Source organism: Penicillium roqueforti, assembly GCF_015533775.1.
Source record: "Penicillium roqueforti strain LCP96 04111 chromosome Unknown scaffold_20, whole genome shotgun sequence".
In the NCBI taxonomy this organism is placed as follows: Eukaryota; Fungi; Ascomycota; class Eurotiomycetes; order Eurotiales; family Aspergillaceae; genus Penicillium; species Penicillium roqueforti.
The window spans coordinates 221,663-234,549 of NW_024067584.1; the positions used below are offsets into that span (position 1 = coordinate 221,663).

Sequence of the window (12,887 nt, forward strand, 5' to 3'; positions counted from 1 at the left end):
CTGGCGGGATATGTGGTGAGACCGTTGGTTCATAGAGAACAAGTAATCCATGCGACAACGGATGCCTGACAGCCTTAGACTCCTGGCTAGCTCGGTCTTATCGTTATCGGCACGTGATGGCAGAAAAAGTCCCCCGCCACCGAGGGGAAATCCGTCATCGTTGGACGGACCGTTTTATACCTTACACAACTTATATTCAATATGCCGTTGATCGAATCAGACGCTGCTGTGGCAGAGACATCATCCACCGATCTCCCTGATCGCCTCCCTTTCCCTCCCACGACATACTCCCATATCTTGCATTGCTCTTATCATGACTGGCATCCGCGGTAAGCTTCCATATGACTCAACACCAAACATATCTGACCGAAGTCCTAGGTACCGCACACTTGCCCCAAAGTCGCGCGTCATTCCTTTGACTGCTCCTTTTGTTGAATACCTCCGCGCCGACGGCATTGTTCTTCCGCCCGAGGCCGTTGCCCCAACCGACGATGATAACCTGGACACATTCTCCGATTCGGGCGAGGAGGAGCACGATCCATCTACAGCATGGCAAGAGATTCACACTAGGATCAAGGATACCATCTCTGAACTCGGTGGCATCGTCACTCCGAAATTAAACTGGAGTGCTCCCAAAGATGCAACATTCATGGCCGCCACAAACGACACCCAATGCCGTTCTCCGAATGACATCTACCTCCTCTTGAAAAGCAGTGACTTCATCACCCATGATTTGGATCATCCCTTTGACGACTGCGTGCCGGATACAACCAGCGACGAACCGACGCCATCCACCGTTGACTCACCGCTGCCGGATGTGCCGTATTCTCTGGTACTCCGTAAATATGTCAACTTCAACCCTTCGCTCGAGTTCCGTTGTTTTGTGCGCAACCGTGTCCTGCTGTGCATAACCCAGCGCGATCAGAACCACTTCGACTTCCTCTTCCCCATGCGTGATATGCTCCGGTCTCGGATCCAGTCATTCTTCGATGACAAGCTCAAAGACACATTCCCCGAATCCAACTTTGTTTTCGACGTGTATATCCCCGCTCCGCACCAGCGCGTCTGGTTGATTGATATCAACCCGTGGGCGCAGCGTACCGACCCTTTGCTGTACAGTTGGTTGGAGATTCTCCGGATGAAGGATCCGATTGGTGTGCAGGAGGAAGAAGACGATGGAGCGGAAGAGTATGTGAGAATCTCACTTTCTGATGGTAAGATCATCTCTACCGGTACGGCGGAGGAGCTCGAAAGAGAAGATTATTCGGGTTCTTCCGCCTCGGAAGATGAGCACGAGGGCGCCGAAGGAGATGATGAACAGGCCCCCTTCCTCCCGGAATTCCGTCTCATCAAAAAAGATGATCCCGAAGCTTATGCATTCAGCTCCACTCAGTATTCGGCTCACAAGGTGCCGAAGGAGCTGGTCGATGCTTCGCTTCAGGGGCCTGGCGGCATGAGTGAATTCATGGGCCAGTGGCAGGATATCTTAAAGAAGCAGGAGCAAGAGGACCAGGCTACTGGCAGTGACTCTGAATAAACAACTTCGGCTCAAAACGCTGCGTGGTATAAAAGCATGCATTCTTGGTTTAGTGGCGTTTACCTATAACAGGGAAATTAATACTGTGGATTCGAAGGTTTTGTCGTGGACTACAGGTCAATCCACACATTATCAATAAATGAAATCAATATATGAAATCAATATATAATTGTCGCCATTGGTCAATTACTTACATAGAATGTGTAAGAGAAGGTTATATGCTATGTCATATCAACAACTCCAGTATTGTGTGTATTACTTCTATCCTTCGTCTTGAAGAACAAAATATGTATCGTCCTGTATCATTACATCGAAAAATGACCCCGAGCAAGTAGGAGATACAGCCGCAAGCTCTAGCAGCTATATACAAAAAACCTATCAAGCAACTAAAGCTTATGCCTTTTCTCACCAGACGCCAACCTCCGGAACTCTTCCTGCGGGAATCCCTTCATAAAGCGCTCAAGGCCCATAAACGCCTCAAGACCATTCTGGCGATCCAAAAGCTCCCTCTCAGGCCGCCTTACCAGCTCCTTAATCTTCAACAGACTAGTCTGGTTCAAGTGCGTACCAAGACGATCATCAACCTCCTCAAGCACCTTCTTCAAGAACCCATCAGAGTCATCCTTCTCCCCGGACTCCGGCGCAATAACCTTATTGACAAAGCCAGCCGAAACCAGCTCGTCACAGGTGATCCGCTTGCTCATTAGGAGCGCCTCATTCGCCTTGGCGATGCCCAGGCGCTCAACGAAGGCGCGGCTAGCACCGCCTTCGGCGACGAGACCGAGCGAGGAGAAGGGTGTCAGGATGAATGTGTGTGGGGCAGCGTAGATGAAGTCTGCGTGGGCGACCAGTGCGGCTGAGAGACCGACAGCAGGGCCGTTCAAGGCGACGACGAGAATCTTGGAGTGGTTGTAGAAGGTGCGAGTGACGTCGACGTTGTTTGCGACGAAGCCCTTGACTAGCTCGCGGCGCTCGTTTGAGTTACTATCGTCGGGGCCTGGACGTATACTTGTGACGTCGGCTCCGCTGTAGAGAGGAGATTAGTGTTAGATATAGTTGATCTTGTCAAGCTTTCTTTTGGGATATGGTTTCGCGATATCTAGGGCTGGATTGGGACTGTTGATGACATACGCTGAGAAGAAACGACCCTTTCCGGTCAGGACTGTAATGAAGATATCATCTCGTGAGTCAATCTCGCGTAAACGCTCGCCTAGAAGGTAGTATAGGTCGGCATTGAGAGCGTTTAGCTTGTCGGGCCGGTTGAGTGTCACGATCGCCACGCGAGCCTGGTAGGCAACGGTAATGAAACTATCGTTTGACATTCTTACTGTATATTGTAGAAGGAAACCGTTCAATGGGTCACCAAATTGAACTGTGATTGCAATGGTCTATCATTTATCAGTCGTCTCTATGGGATATCAGGGCACGCGAATTTGCGGGGAGCCGAGGCCCGCGGGAACTTACTTTGTTCTGCCTGAGTCAGCAGAAATAAGCATGTATGCTCTGTTTGTCCTGTTTGTCCTGTTTGATCAAATCCAATAATCACGCCCGTGACTGGTCCGGCCATGGCACCACTCGGCGATTAAAGATTGAAGATCACCAACCTACACAATATCGCTGCCCCGGTCTGCTAAAATCAGGCGGTATAATCAACTGAGCACATCCTACCAACAACATCGAACCTCAAACCCCACTCTTAGCAAACCCGAAGCCAAAACACGCCGAGAAAAAAAAGCAACGCATCAGACTCATACAATGTCGCAAATATTCCGCAAGTTGCAGGGAGGCAACCTCGAAGTCTTCAAGGTGCGTATCTGACACTCAAGTCCTCTGAGCGATTATTCCCACCTACCGCCTCCCACCGCCTCTTCTTAGGACTAACCGAGTCCATGTAGTTTGGGATGTACGTCCTCTTCCCGATCGGCTGGATGTACTATTTCGGTACCAACCTCGACGACCGCTTCGCCACGAAGAACTTCTGGCCCACTGCCGATCAATCGCACAAGATCCCGCTAGACAAGGACGAGATTGACCAGGAATTGGCACGTATGCGCATGGTGGATGCCGTGAAGCGGGAGCAGAGACGGGCGGCGGAGGCACAGGCTCAAGCGCAATTAGAGGCACAGGCACAGGCACAGACGATGCAGACTCAGCAATGAGGCTGCAATTAGTGGGTGTGATTGAGAGGAGCTGGCGACGGGGGCTGAAACACAACATGCGCTCATTGCCCAAGTCCCCGGGGGAGAAAATGGCATTGCGAAAGGGCCACTGGTGTTCCCTTTGGCGGGTTGATATTTGCCGGGGACAACATTGGCATCGCGCTGGGAAGTTACACATGTGCTGATGATGGGTTTACTTGTACAACACTCTGCTCTGGGCATCGAGGGCGTTCTGGAGTTTTCGTCTTATATGTATGTTGCGTTTTCAACATATTGCTTTCTACTATTTACATCTGCATTTGCTGTACATCATTCTGGAAAAGTGTGCAAAAAATATCAACTTCAATCATGGCCACGTTGCAACGATAATACAAGCTGGCATCATCGACCACAGAACTCTGCCAAGGAGGCATATCTATATACAGTGTGGTGTGAATGACCCAAGAAAAGAATGTAATAATTAATAATAATGTAATCCGCCGCACTCCGACAATGCAAGTCATAGGGGTGCCGCCAGTTCCCAGAACACAAGAACTCCAAACAAGCGCCGGCCGACAGGAAGAGTGATAACGAGGTTCCCTTCGATATCGATATGCAACTCCAAAGGGATTAGGGCTCCTCACTTTTGACAATAGAGAATGCAACTGCAACCATTATGCGGGTTTTATTCAAAGGTCAGCCAAGCGCTCGGTCGAGGTGGCAGCAGCGTTCTTTGCCGTCTCGTACATCAAATCCCCGATTTGCGTGGCCACGCCATTTTCGCCAAAGACCGAACTGATTGACAACCGACCGGAGCTGAACAGGCGCTCGCCGGCCCAGTAGTAGTAAAGGCGCCCGTAAATGGCGAGAAGGTGGTCGGGAAGGTAAATGTAAGTGCCCATGGCTATCATGGCAATGAGGCCAAGGAGCAGCGTGTCTAAATAGGAAACGAAAGGTCAGCATGGTGTACCAAGAGTATTGTGAACGGGGAACAGGCGCAACATACTGAAGATGAGCTTCTCGATCGGAGTAAGCATGTAGAGGGAGAAGGTCACCTCATACTGGTAGATCTTCAACCGCATCCAGCGGAAGAGGCTAGCCACGGCCCAGATAATGAAGTCCACCATTCTTGCGGGGTATTCAGAGAATTGTAGGATGCTCCAGTCTTTCGTTGCTTCTTGCGGCTTCTGGTGCCGTTCGTTTGAATTTTTTTTTTTCTCTCTATAGTCTGAGCAAGAGCCACCAATGACAAACTCGGGAAATAGACCCGGAGACAGTCGTATCAGACACGGGCAATATGTATGCCCGGCTGGAGTGTGGTGTTGTGCAGGGAAAAATGATCCACGATGTTCTAAATCAACGCGGCGCGGGGAAGGGTTGACGTAAGGTCGCAAGATACCGTAGGTACTTAGGCAATTGAGGGATATTCGTTACAATCGGGAAGAGCGTGTTGACAGAGACGTTGAGGTTGATAGGAGTAAGGAAGAGAGGATAAGACTGAGGTCACGCTTTTTGGTGGACTGTGCTCAATAAGATTCCCCTTAAAATACTTCTGTTTTGGTTCTGAAAATGGCTGTATATTTTGTTTATTTCATGCCGTTTTGGTCTGAGATATATGGTAATATCAGTATGCACTAGTAATAGCATAAACCTCGGCTGGTCGTCTTTAGTATGTCTACAGCACTCTAATTTTTAGAGGTTTTTATTCAATGTTCTAATTTCATTCTTTCTCGGGTTAGATAGGTGTAATGTATGTAGTACATATGTATAGATACCTGTAATGTAGTGATAAAGGGGAAGGTGGGAGAAATCAGAGTGAAGTAAAGTAAATTTCAGGCATCAACTTGCTCTTTGCGGAGGCCTAAGGCCACCAACCTTATTGCCTGATCATTTGTGTTTTCCGTGTTTTGCCGTGACAATTTGTATCCAGTACACAACTCTGACGCTATTCCACACGCGAGTCTCAAGTACTCGATACTTTATGTTTTATGCACAATCTGTACAATTTAGATGTCCCGACATTGGATGGCATAATTCTCTATGCATAGCACATGATTTATGTACACATCTGTCTGTAACTAACCTATGTATTCTAAGCATTACTTTGGCAACAATATTGAGCATAACAAACTAGATGTACTACTAGCTAACAGTCTCATGTCCTTTTGCTAATCAGGATGATTTGCCCATACATAAGGGCATGGTCCATGGAAAACTAAGTGTTCTACTATTCAGACTTCCTAGATCTCATTTATCCAGTTACAGTGAGGAAAGCTTATAATACTCACTACCATACTACTAAACAACAAAAACAGAAATATATCCAATAGACTAGAAAGAGAACCTCCATTTATCTAGAATACCAAGATCATAGCCCTTGAGTCAACCAGCAAACAACCCAAAGTAGCCAAAAAAATTACCATTCAAGCTTATCTTATCGCAAACGTCGGCAATAACCTCAACCTTGAACAAACCACAGCACGAACACCAAACGCAATGCTATCTCGCCTACGCTGGCGGACATTGTCCCCAACACTAGCAGCCCCGGCGCGACTCTTCAGCCAAACCCCCATCATCCCCGAGAAAGCCCTCCCCCCACGGCTCAAGATCAACGATGCCGACATATCAATATCCTACCTAAAAGGCACCGGGCCTGGCGGACAGAAGATTGTACGTTTTAATTCCCAAGCAGATTCCTAGATAAGAACCAGAACTAACAAAACCTAGAACAAAACCAACTCAGCCGTCCAGATCATCCACAAGCCCAGTGGGGTGGTAATCAAATGCCAAGCAACGCGCTCACAGGCTCAGAACGCGAAGATTGCGCGCTCGCTGCTCGCTGATAGAGTCGAGGCGCTGCAGAAAGGGGATTCTAGTCGGGTTGCGATCAAGGCTGCGGCGGCGAAGAAGAAGAAGGCTAGTAAAATGAAGAAGACGAGGAGAAAGTATCGGGAACTTGCGGAGGGAGAGAAGGAGGGGGAAGTCGGTGAGGAGGAAGAGGACGAGGTTGAGATAATATGGGATGATGAGGTAAAGGAGGGAGAAAATAAGGAGGCTGAATCGAAAATTGGAGGTGAGGCCAAACCTTCCGAAGAGTCTGGAAAGGGTGTGTGATGTGAGATTTATGCTGTTATGTGTTTTGGGATGTATACTAGGTCTACTGCATTGGTGTTTGAGCGTTTACTTTTGAGAGATTTACATTCCCGTGGATGTTCTTCTAATGGAAAATCAAACAAACATTTATTTCATGGATCTAGTGTCTCATCGCAACATGCATATGGTGTAGTAGGGGGAGTGGGGAAAAGGATTATTCCTCCGAAGGAGAAAGCAAATCCATATAGGTTGAACTTTTTGAGTTGGAAGGGAAGATCATAGCAAAGCCACTAAGAAATGTAACTTGCCAGCACGGTCTTTGACTGGTCGTCAAGACGCTCCTGGGCGAATTGCGAAATACGGCCACTCTGCTTGCTATCGGCCTCTTTCAAGTACGAGCCCACCCAAGCCTTGAGGTCAGCACCAGTTTCGGGCCACGGGTCCTTCTGCTGGACACGGATGGTGTTCAGAGGAGTAAATCCAACACCGAAGGACATGTCTTCGATATCTGCATCATTAATGAGATCATCCCTGGCTGCAGGCAGCGGCGGAAGCTCGAGGAGCTTGAGCAATGCCGTGCAGGTGAAGCCCCATCCCTTCTGGCTATAGCGAGTGGCAAAGGCCTGCGAGTTGGCAAGGGTCTTGGTGAAGGAGATGATAGCTGTCTTGCGATCCAAAGGCCGGGCAAGCTTCTGGGTTTCAGGAAGAATGACGTTGATATAGATGGGAGTGAAGAGTCTAGACATTAATTAGCCTACGACCAATTTATACTGTGTAAGAATACATACCCCTCTTGCACCTTGTCGGTGACTTGGATGATAAAGTCCGCGCTGTAGCCCTTGTTATCCTGCGCCGAGAGGAAGTGGAAGAAGCGGACAAAGCGAAGAGTCAGGTTCTCTGTCTTGGAATTCTGCAGACGTTGAAGAATGATCTGCATAATCATGACAAAGTAGTTCTCAAGGGCAGTTCTAGGGGAAGGGAAGTCAGGTAACCACCAATTAAGCGCTTGGAAGATGTGATACGTACGGTGGGAAGTTAGCAACAACTGTCTCCAGGAGATCAAAGCCAAAGCTCTCATTGGCCTTGGTAGAAACTAGTTTTTGGAAGATACCAAGGATGGGCTCGATCTGGTTGTGTTCAATGATGAACTGCGAACCACGCGGAATGATCGAGGAAAGTAGCCGGACCAAGGCGGGGATGTTTCCCTTCGAATCCCACATAACAGGCATCAGGATAGGGCCAATAAGCTCTTGGTAGTAGGTGGGAAGGGTGCCGGATGGGTTGGCCTCGAGCAGCGCAGCGAAGAGCTGGAAAACGTAGGGCATGAATTCTGAAATTTGTCAGCAAGGGATCAAAGATATCGACTTAGTTTGATTTAGCTCACCCTGCACATCATTCTGAAGGATAGCTGCGAAGGGCGCATACAGCGCTTGCTCGAGCTTGTCAGGATTCGCAGGAGCAGCAAAGCTATATCACGTTAGCTTCTAGCACTTGGAAACGAAAAATGCGGGAACATACCGGATGAAGGCGCCCATGGCTTCGAAGTGGAAGTAGTAAAATCGGGGGTTACTTGGGTTCGCGCTAATGATATTGGTAATATTAATGAAGCGCTGGAGGACGACGTCCGTGAAAGGCACCACGCCCTCCTTGATGACAACCAAAACCCGCATCACACAACGCATCAAGAACTCATTCTCTTGCACTTTTTCAGGAGCTGGATCACTCTGAATCAGCTGGAAGATGTGCTCGAGAAGATCCTTAGCAAGCGGTGTGATCTCAGTGGGTGGAATGACTGCCTGTCCTTGGCTGTCGGTGAGGAAAAGTACTCGCTCCAAGGCAATGGCAGCGTAGGTATAGACGACAAAGTTCGACGACGCCAGGTGCTTCACCAGCACAGGTAGAACCTGCTGCCACTGTTCCTTGGTGATGATACTGCGGAAAGTGTACAAATACTTGATAGCGTCGACCTTCAGGATAGGGTGAACACCATCCTCGTTGATCAGATCCGCGGCGAGGTTCTGCTGGAAGTAATCCGTGATACTGACCAACTGGTTGGTGGCAGTGACACCGTGCGAGGAGGTCGCAGTGCCCTTGGCAGCGATAGCGGAGTAAAGGTACGTCGCTGTGTCCTTGGCCTTCCAGTTGGATGAATCCTTGGCATACTCTGCCAGGTAGTGCTGGGTATACTTGAGGACAACCTGGGTCACTGGCTCTTCGAATTTCTCTGCCAGCTTGCGGAGGAAATCAGTGGCAGCTCGGCGTCTGGTCTCGCTATCTGACCCTTCCAAGTCCCGTCGAATGAACTCAATCGGCTCGTCCTCGAAGAGTTCTTCGTCGGACTCACGGAGGCTCACATTCGGCAAAATGACCTTTTCAACAATCTGGCTCAAGGTTTCCTCGGCCTGGAAAGAAGCGGCATGCTCGGGCATACCTGCGACAGAGGTCAAGAAGTGCAGTGCTCGGCTGACCAAAATATCATACTTGGTCTCCTGGCCGATGGTGGTGAGGAAGTTCCATGAGCTCCCAATGAATTGTCCAACGTGAGGCTGGAACACATCCATGTACTTCTGCACGTAGAGAGTCAAAGCCTCAAATATTCCAGCGCGAACATATTCTAATAGACCAGCCTCCGTATCGTCGTCGGTATGGAGTAATTGATTGTCGTAGGTCAAGTATTTGAGGAAGATTGTCGAGATTCCGGTGAGGTTGTCTTCGAACATGGGAGGGAGATCGTGGGAGGAAAGGTCATAAAACAGCTTGACCATCAGGTTGAGCTGAGTAAACCCTTGAGTCAGATTCTCTTTGTTGGTCTTGTTCTGCTCAAGATAGTTATCCAGTGCCTGAGGTGTGTTAGCATTCGGCCCACCGAAGCAAAACTGGGTAGAGATCCGAAGATACCTCGAACAGGGCCAGGAACGGAGTACCGAACTTGTTAAGAACGTGGTTAATTTCAGTGTAGAGCGCATCAGACTGGAACAAAGGTCTCCATCTCTTGAAAATAGAGTGTGCGACTTGCAACACACCAATGTTGACGGTGGGGTTGTCTGGTGACAGCTTCGAGACGAGGTCCTGGAGAAAACAAATCGTCAGAACTAACATTACAATGCTTTGTTGAATCGCAAATTACATCAACCAGAGTATCCCACCGCTCCCAGAAGTCACTGTCGGCGATCACACTAACGGCCTCACCCAGCTGGCTCTGAATTCCTGGCGGAACCGAGATCATCAAGGAGATCAGCTCACGCTTGAGAGTGGTGACTTCATCCTGCTGCAGCTTGTAATTTCCATCTTCGTCCGTCCAGTTGCGCTTGATAGAGTTCTTGAAGCATAGAGCACTAGCGAGACGTGTGTTGTAGGGTGTGGTGTCCGATGCGGTGATGTGAAGAAGCTGTAGCGAGAACCCGGGCTTCTGTTCTTCCTGACGCAAAGTAATCTCGGCTAGAAGAACAGGAATCACATCAGTCAATACTGCTTCAAGTAATAGAGGGGTCAAATATAACTCACCTGCCTTGTTTTGCCTGGGGTCCAAGCTTGCCTCTAACAGAGCTCCAAGACCCTCCGCCATCTTGTTACGTGGGGTATCAACACAAGTGAGGGGGTTAGATGAGGAAAGGGAAAGAGGAAAAGATAGATAGGCAGAATTGAGGAATAATTATTCAGAAGACTCAAAGGGGAGCAAGAGTTTTGACAACCACGGAAGGGAGAAGATAAAAAGATCCAAAGCTCAAAGATAATAATGCGAGCGCTCAGTAAATTGTCACAGCCCACATAAACACAGGGAGTACGCTAAGCTCAATCGGGTTAGAATGTCACATGCTTGAGCCTCTCTCTGCCTCAGGCATCAATATTACCCTATCGGTCTTTCCTGGGTATGGTCTTAGAATATAGAATGAGCGCTTTGTATGAATGAAAACGGAAATACGTAGAATTGAAGGGTACTGTTATAACGTAAATATTTTTATTTTATTCTCTATATTCATATGCTTTTCGTGACAATTACAAACTCCTACGGAACCATCATTTGTAACCATTAATGCTTAGACAACAATGTTGCTGACGCCGTTAGCCAAATCCATCTCCTTGGCTTGAGACAAAGCCTTGACCTTGTCGAAACAGCCGGCCGCGGCGGAAAGGAATCCAAGGAATGGCTTGCTGGGTGCCAGCACACGAGAAATGTACTCGGGGTGGAACTGAACACCCACGAACCAGGGGTGGTCCTTCAGCTCGACAATTTCCATGCGCTCGCCCTTGTCATCCTTTCCAATGAAGTGAAGACCGGCAGCCTGGAGCTGATCGATATACTCGGGGTTAACTTCATAGCGGTGGCGGTGGCGCTCATCGATAGAAGTGCGATCCAATCCGTAAAGGGAACGGAGCTTAGACCATTCGGAATTCTCCTGGAAGATGGTAGGACGGGAACCAAGACGCATAGTACCGCCAAGGTTCACTTGGTCAATCTCAGGCATGTACACCACAATCGGGTGGTTGGTACGCTCGTCAAGTTCAACCGAGTTGGCACCCTCCAGGCCACAGACATTACGAGCGTATTCAATAACGGCAATCTGCATACCCAGGCAGATACCAAGGTAAGGCTTGGACTTGGTACGGGCGTGGTGGGCAGCGCGTATCATACCATTTGTGCCTCTGGTACCGAAGCCTCCTGGAACCAAGATTCCATGGGCAGTGTGGACATCATACCAGGCCTTGTGATACTCCTTGGAGTTGGTCTCCTCCCACTCGGTTTCGAGGTGCGAGGCATCAACCCAAATAATGTTGAGCTTTCGGCGGGAAGCCATAGCCGCGTGCTCCAGCGACTTGATGACGGACAAGTAAGAGTCATGGAGACTGACATACTTGCCAACCAGAGCAATGTTGACAGTTTCAAAAGTGTGCTCTTGGGCAGTCGTAAGGGTCTTCCACTGTTTCCAAGTGGACTGACCTTTGAGTAACTGATCCTGAGAAATGTTGAGCTTCTTCATGTTGAGAAGGTCACCCAGAACGCCAAGGAACCCTTGTTCCTCGAGAAGCAGAGGCACGTGGTAGGTAGAGCTGACATTGTGCACACCAATCACCTGCTCTGGCTCAACCTGACAGAACATAGCGATCTTATCGGTGGTGGCCTTGTCAAGGGGTCTTTCGCAACGGCATGCAATAAGATCTGGGCTTAAACCAGCCGAGCGAGCGTCCCGGATAGCCTGCTGGGTAGGCTTGGTCTTCAATTCATCGTGGATGATGGGAACCAGGGAAACGTGCTAGAAAAAGTCAGAATTGTCTGAAATCGAATGGTCTGTTGGACATACGATCTGGACGAAATTGTCCTTTCCAGCCCGACGGCGCAGCTGACGCAGAGCCTCAACAAAAGGAGCACTTTCAATGTCACCAAGTGTGCCACCAAGCTCGATAACACAAACATCTGGCTCCTCGTTGCTGTCGTCAGCGGGGGTTCTAGCCACACGCTCGATCCAATCCTGGATAGCGTCTGTCAAGTGCGGCACAATTTGCACTGTACGTCCAAGGTAATCACCACGGCGCTCCTTCTCGATCACATGCTTGTAGACCTTTCCGGTTGTGATGTTGTTATCCCTTCCAAGAGTAACTCCAAGGTAGCTAGATCGCAGAATATCAATCAGCCTCTTGTTTGGCTTCAAAAAAACTCATACAGAGGAGAATTTACCGCTCGTAGTTTCCGAGGTCAAGATCCGCTTCTCCACCGTCGTTCAACACGAATACCTCTCCGTGCCTAAAAAATCATCATCAGGAACAGCGTTCAGAAATAAAGACTGATCAACCACGTACTCGGTAGGGGCCATAGTTCCCGCATCGACGTTCATATAAGGGTCAATCTTGATCGAGGTGACTCGAGCACCCTGGGTCTTCAGCAGCAATCCGGTACTCGAGGCTGGAGAAAGTTAGGGCCGAGGGGACTTTTTCAGTTCGATGTATAGAGAGGGGGTACCAATTACGCCCTTCCCGATGCCACTGATGACACCTGTTATACATGTGTTAGTTATTGCTCGTTCATAAGAGATCGACTCAGAATAAATACCTCCAGAAACCACAACGTACTTCATCCTGGCGATGATAGGGATGAAAACCCGACTGAAAAACGATATGTGAGA

At 48.9% G+C, this 12,887-nt stretch overlaps 7 protein-coding genes across 7 annotated transcripts; 3 read left to right on the top strand and 4 right to left on the bottom strand.

The window, feature by feature from the left end:
• Nucleotides 1-201: 201 nt before the first annotated feature.
• On the top strand, nucleotides 202-1,537 carry cdc123 (cell proliferation protein CDC123; the record flags this gene model as incomplete). The annotated part of the gene is made up of 2 exons (XM_039074997.1): nucleotides 202-329; nucleotides 379-1,537. The coding sequence occupies 2 exons, from the start codon at nucleotides 202-204 to the stop codon at nucleotides 1,535-1,537; spliced, it is 1,287 nt and encodes a 428-aa protein (XP_038927013.1).
• A 386-nt stretch (nucleotides 1,538-1,923) lies between these two features.
• On the bottom strand, nucleotides 1,924-2,859 carry LCP9604111_7012 (dodecenoyl-CoA isomerase; the record flags this gene model as incomplete). The annotated part of the gene is made up of 2 exons (XM_039074998.1): nucleotides 1,924-2,563; nucleotides 2,669-2,859. The coding sequence occupies 2 exons, from the start codon at nucleotides 2,857-2,859 to the stop codon at nucleotides 1,924-1,926; spliced, it is 831 nt and encodes a 276-aa protein (XP_038927014.1).
• Nucleotides 2,860-3,292: 433 nt separating this feature from the next.
• LCP9604111_7013 (uncharacterized protein) lies at nucleotides 3,293-3,696 on the top strand (the record flags this gene model as incomplete). The annotated part of the gene is made up of 2 exons (XM_039074999.1): nucleotides 3,293-3,343; nucleotides 3,433-3,696. The coding sequence occupies 2 exons, from the start codon at nucleotides 3,293-3,295 to the stop codon at nucleotides 3,694-3,696; spliced, it is 315 nt and encodes a 104-aa protein (XP_038927015.1).
• Nucleotides 3,697-4,364: 668 nt separating this feature from the next.
• On the bottom strand, nucleotides 4,365-4,802 carry LCP9604111_7014 (serine palmitoyltransferase small subunit family protein; the record flags this gene model as incomplete). The annotated part of the gene is made up of 2 exons (XM_039075000.1): nucleotides 4,365-4,612; nucleotides 4,682-4,802. 2 exons carry the CDS (start codon nucleotides 4,800-4,802, stop codon nucleotides 4,365-4,367), a joined length of 369 nt encoding a protein of 122 aa, XP_038927016.1.
• A 1,369-nt stretch (nucleotides 4,803-6,171) lies between these two features.
• LCP9604111_7015 (peptide chain release factor family protein) lies at nucleotides 6,172-6,789 on the top strand (the record flags this gene model as incomplete). Its single annotated transcript, XM_039075001.1, has 2 exons — nucleotides 6,172-6,345; nucleotides 6,403-6,789. The coding sequence occupies 2 exons, from the start codon at nucleotides 6,172-6,174 to the stop codon at nucleotides 6,787-6,789; spliced, it is 561 nt and encodes a 186-aa protein (XP_038927017.1).
• A 269-nt stretch (nucleotides 6,790-7,058) lies between these two features.
• Nucleotides 7,059-10,333, bottom strand: LCP9604111_7016 (uncharacterized protein; the record flags this gene model as incomplete). Its single annotated transcript, XM_039075002.1, has 8 exons — nucleotides 7,059-7,506; nucleotides 7,557-7,736; nucleotides 7,795-8,098; nucleotides 8,153-8,235; nucleotides 8,287-9,608; nucleotides 9,667-9,837; nucleotides 9,896-10,206; nucleotides 10,273-10,333. The coding sequence occupies 8 exons, from the start codon at nucleotides 10,331-10,333 to the stop codon at nucleotides 7,059-7,061; spliced, it is 2,880 nt and encodes a 959-aa protein (XP_038927018.1).
• Nucleotides 10,334-10,805: 472 nt separating this feature from the next.
• LCP9604111_7017 (uncharacterized protein) lies at nucleotides 10,806-12,839 on the bottom strand (the record flags this gene model as incomplete). Its single annotated transcript, XM_039075003.1, has 6 exons — nucleotides 10,806-12,020; nucleotides 12,069-12,375; nucleotides 12,443-12,508; nucleotides 12,565-12,667; nucleotides 12,725-12,757; nucleotides 12,815-12,839. 6 exons carry the CDS (start codon nucleotides 12,837-12,839, stop codon nucleotides 10,806-10,808), a joined length of 1,749 nt encoding a protein of 582 aa, XP_038927019.1.
• Between the last annotated feature and the right edge of the window lie 48 nt (nucleotides 12,840-12,887).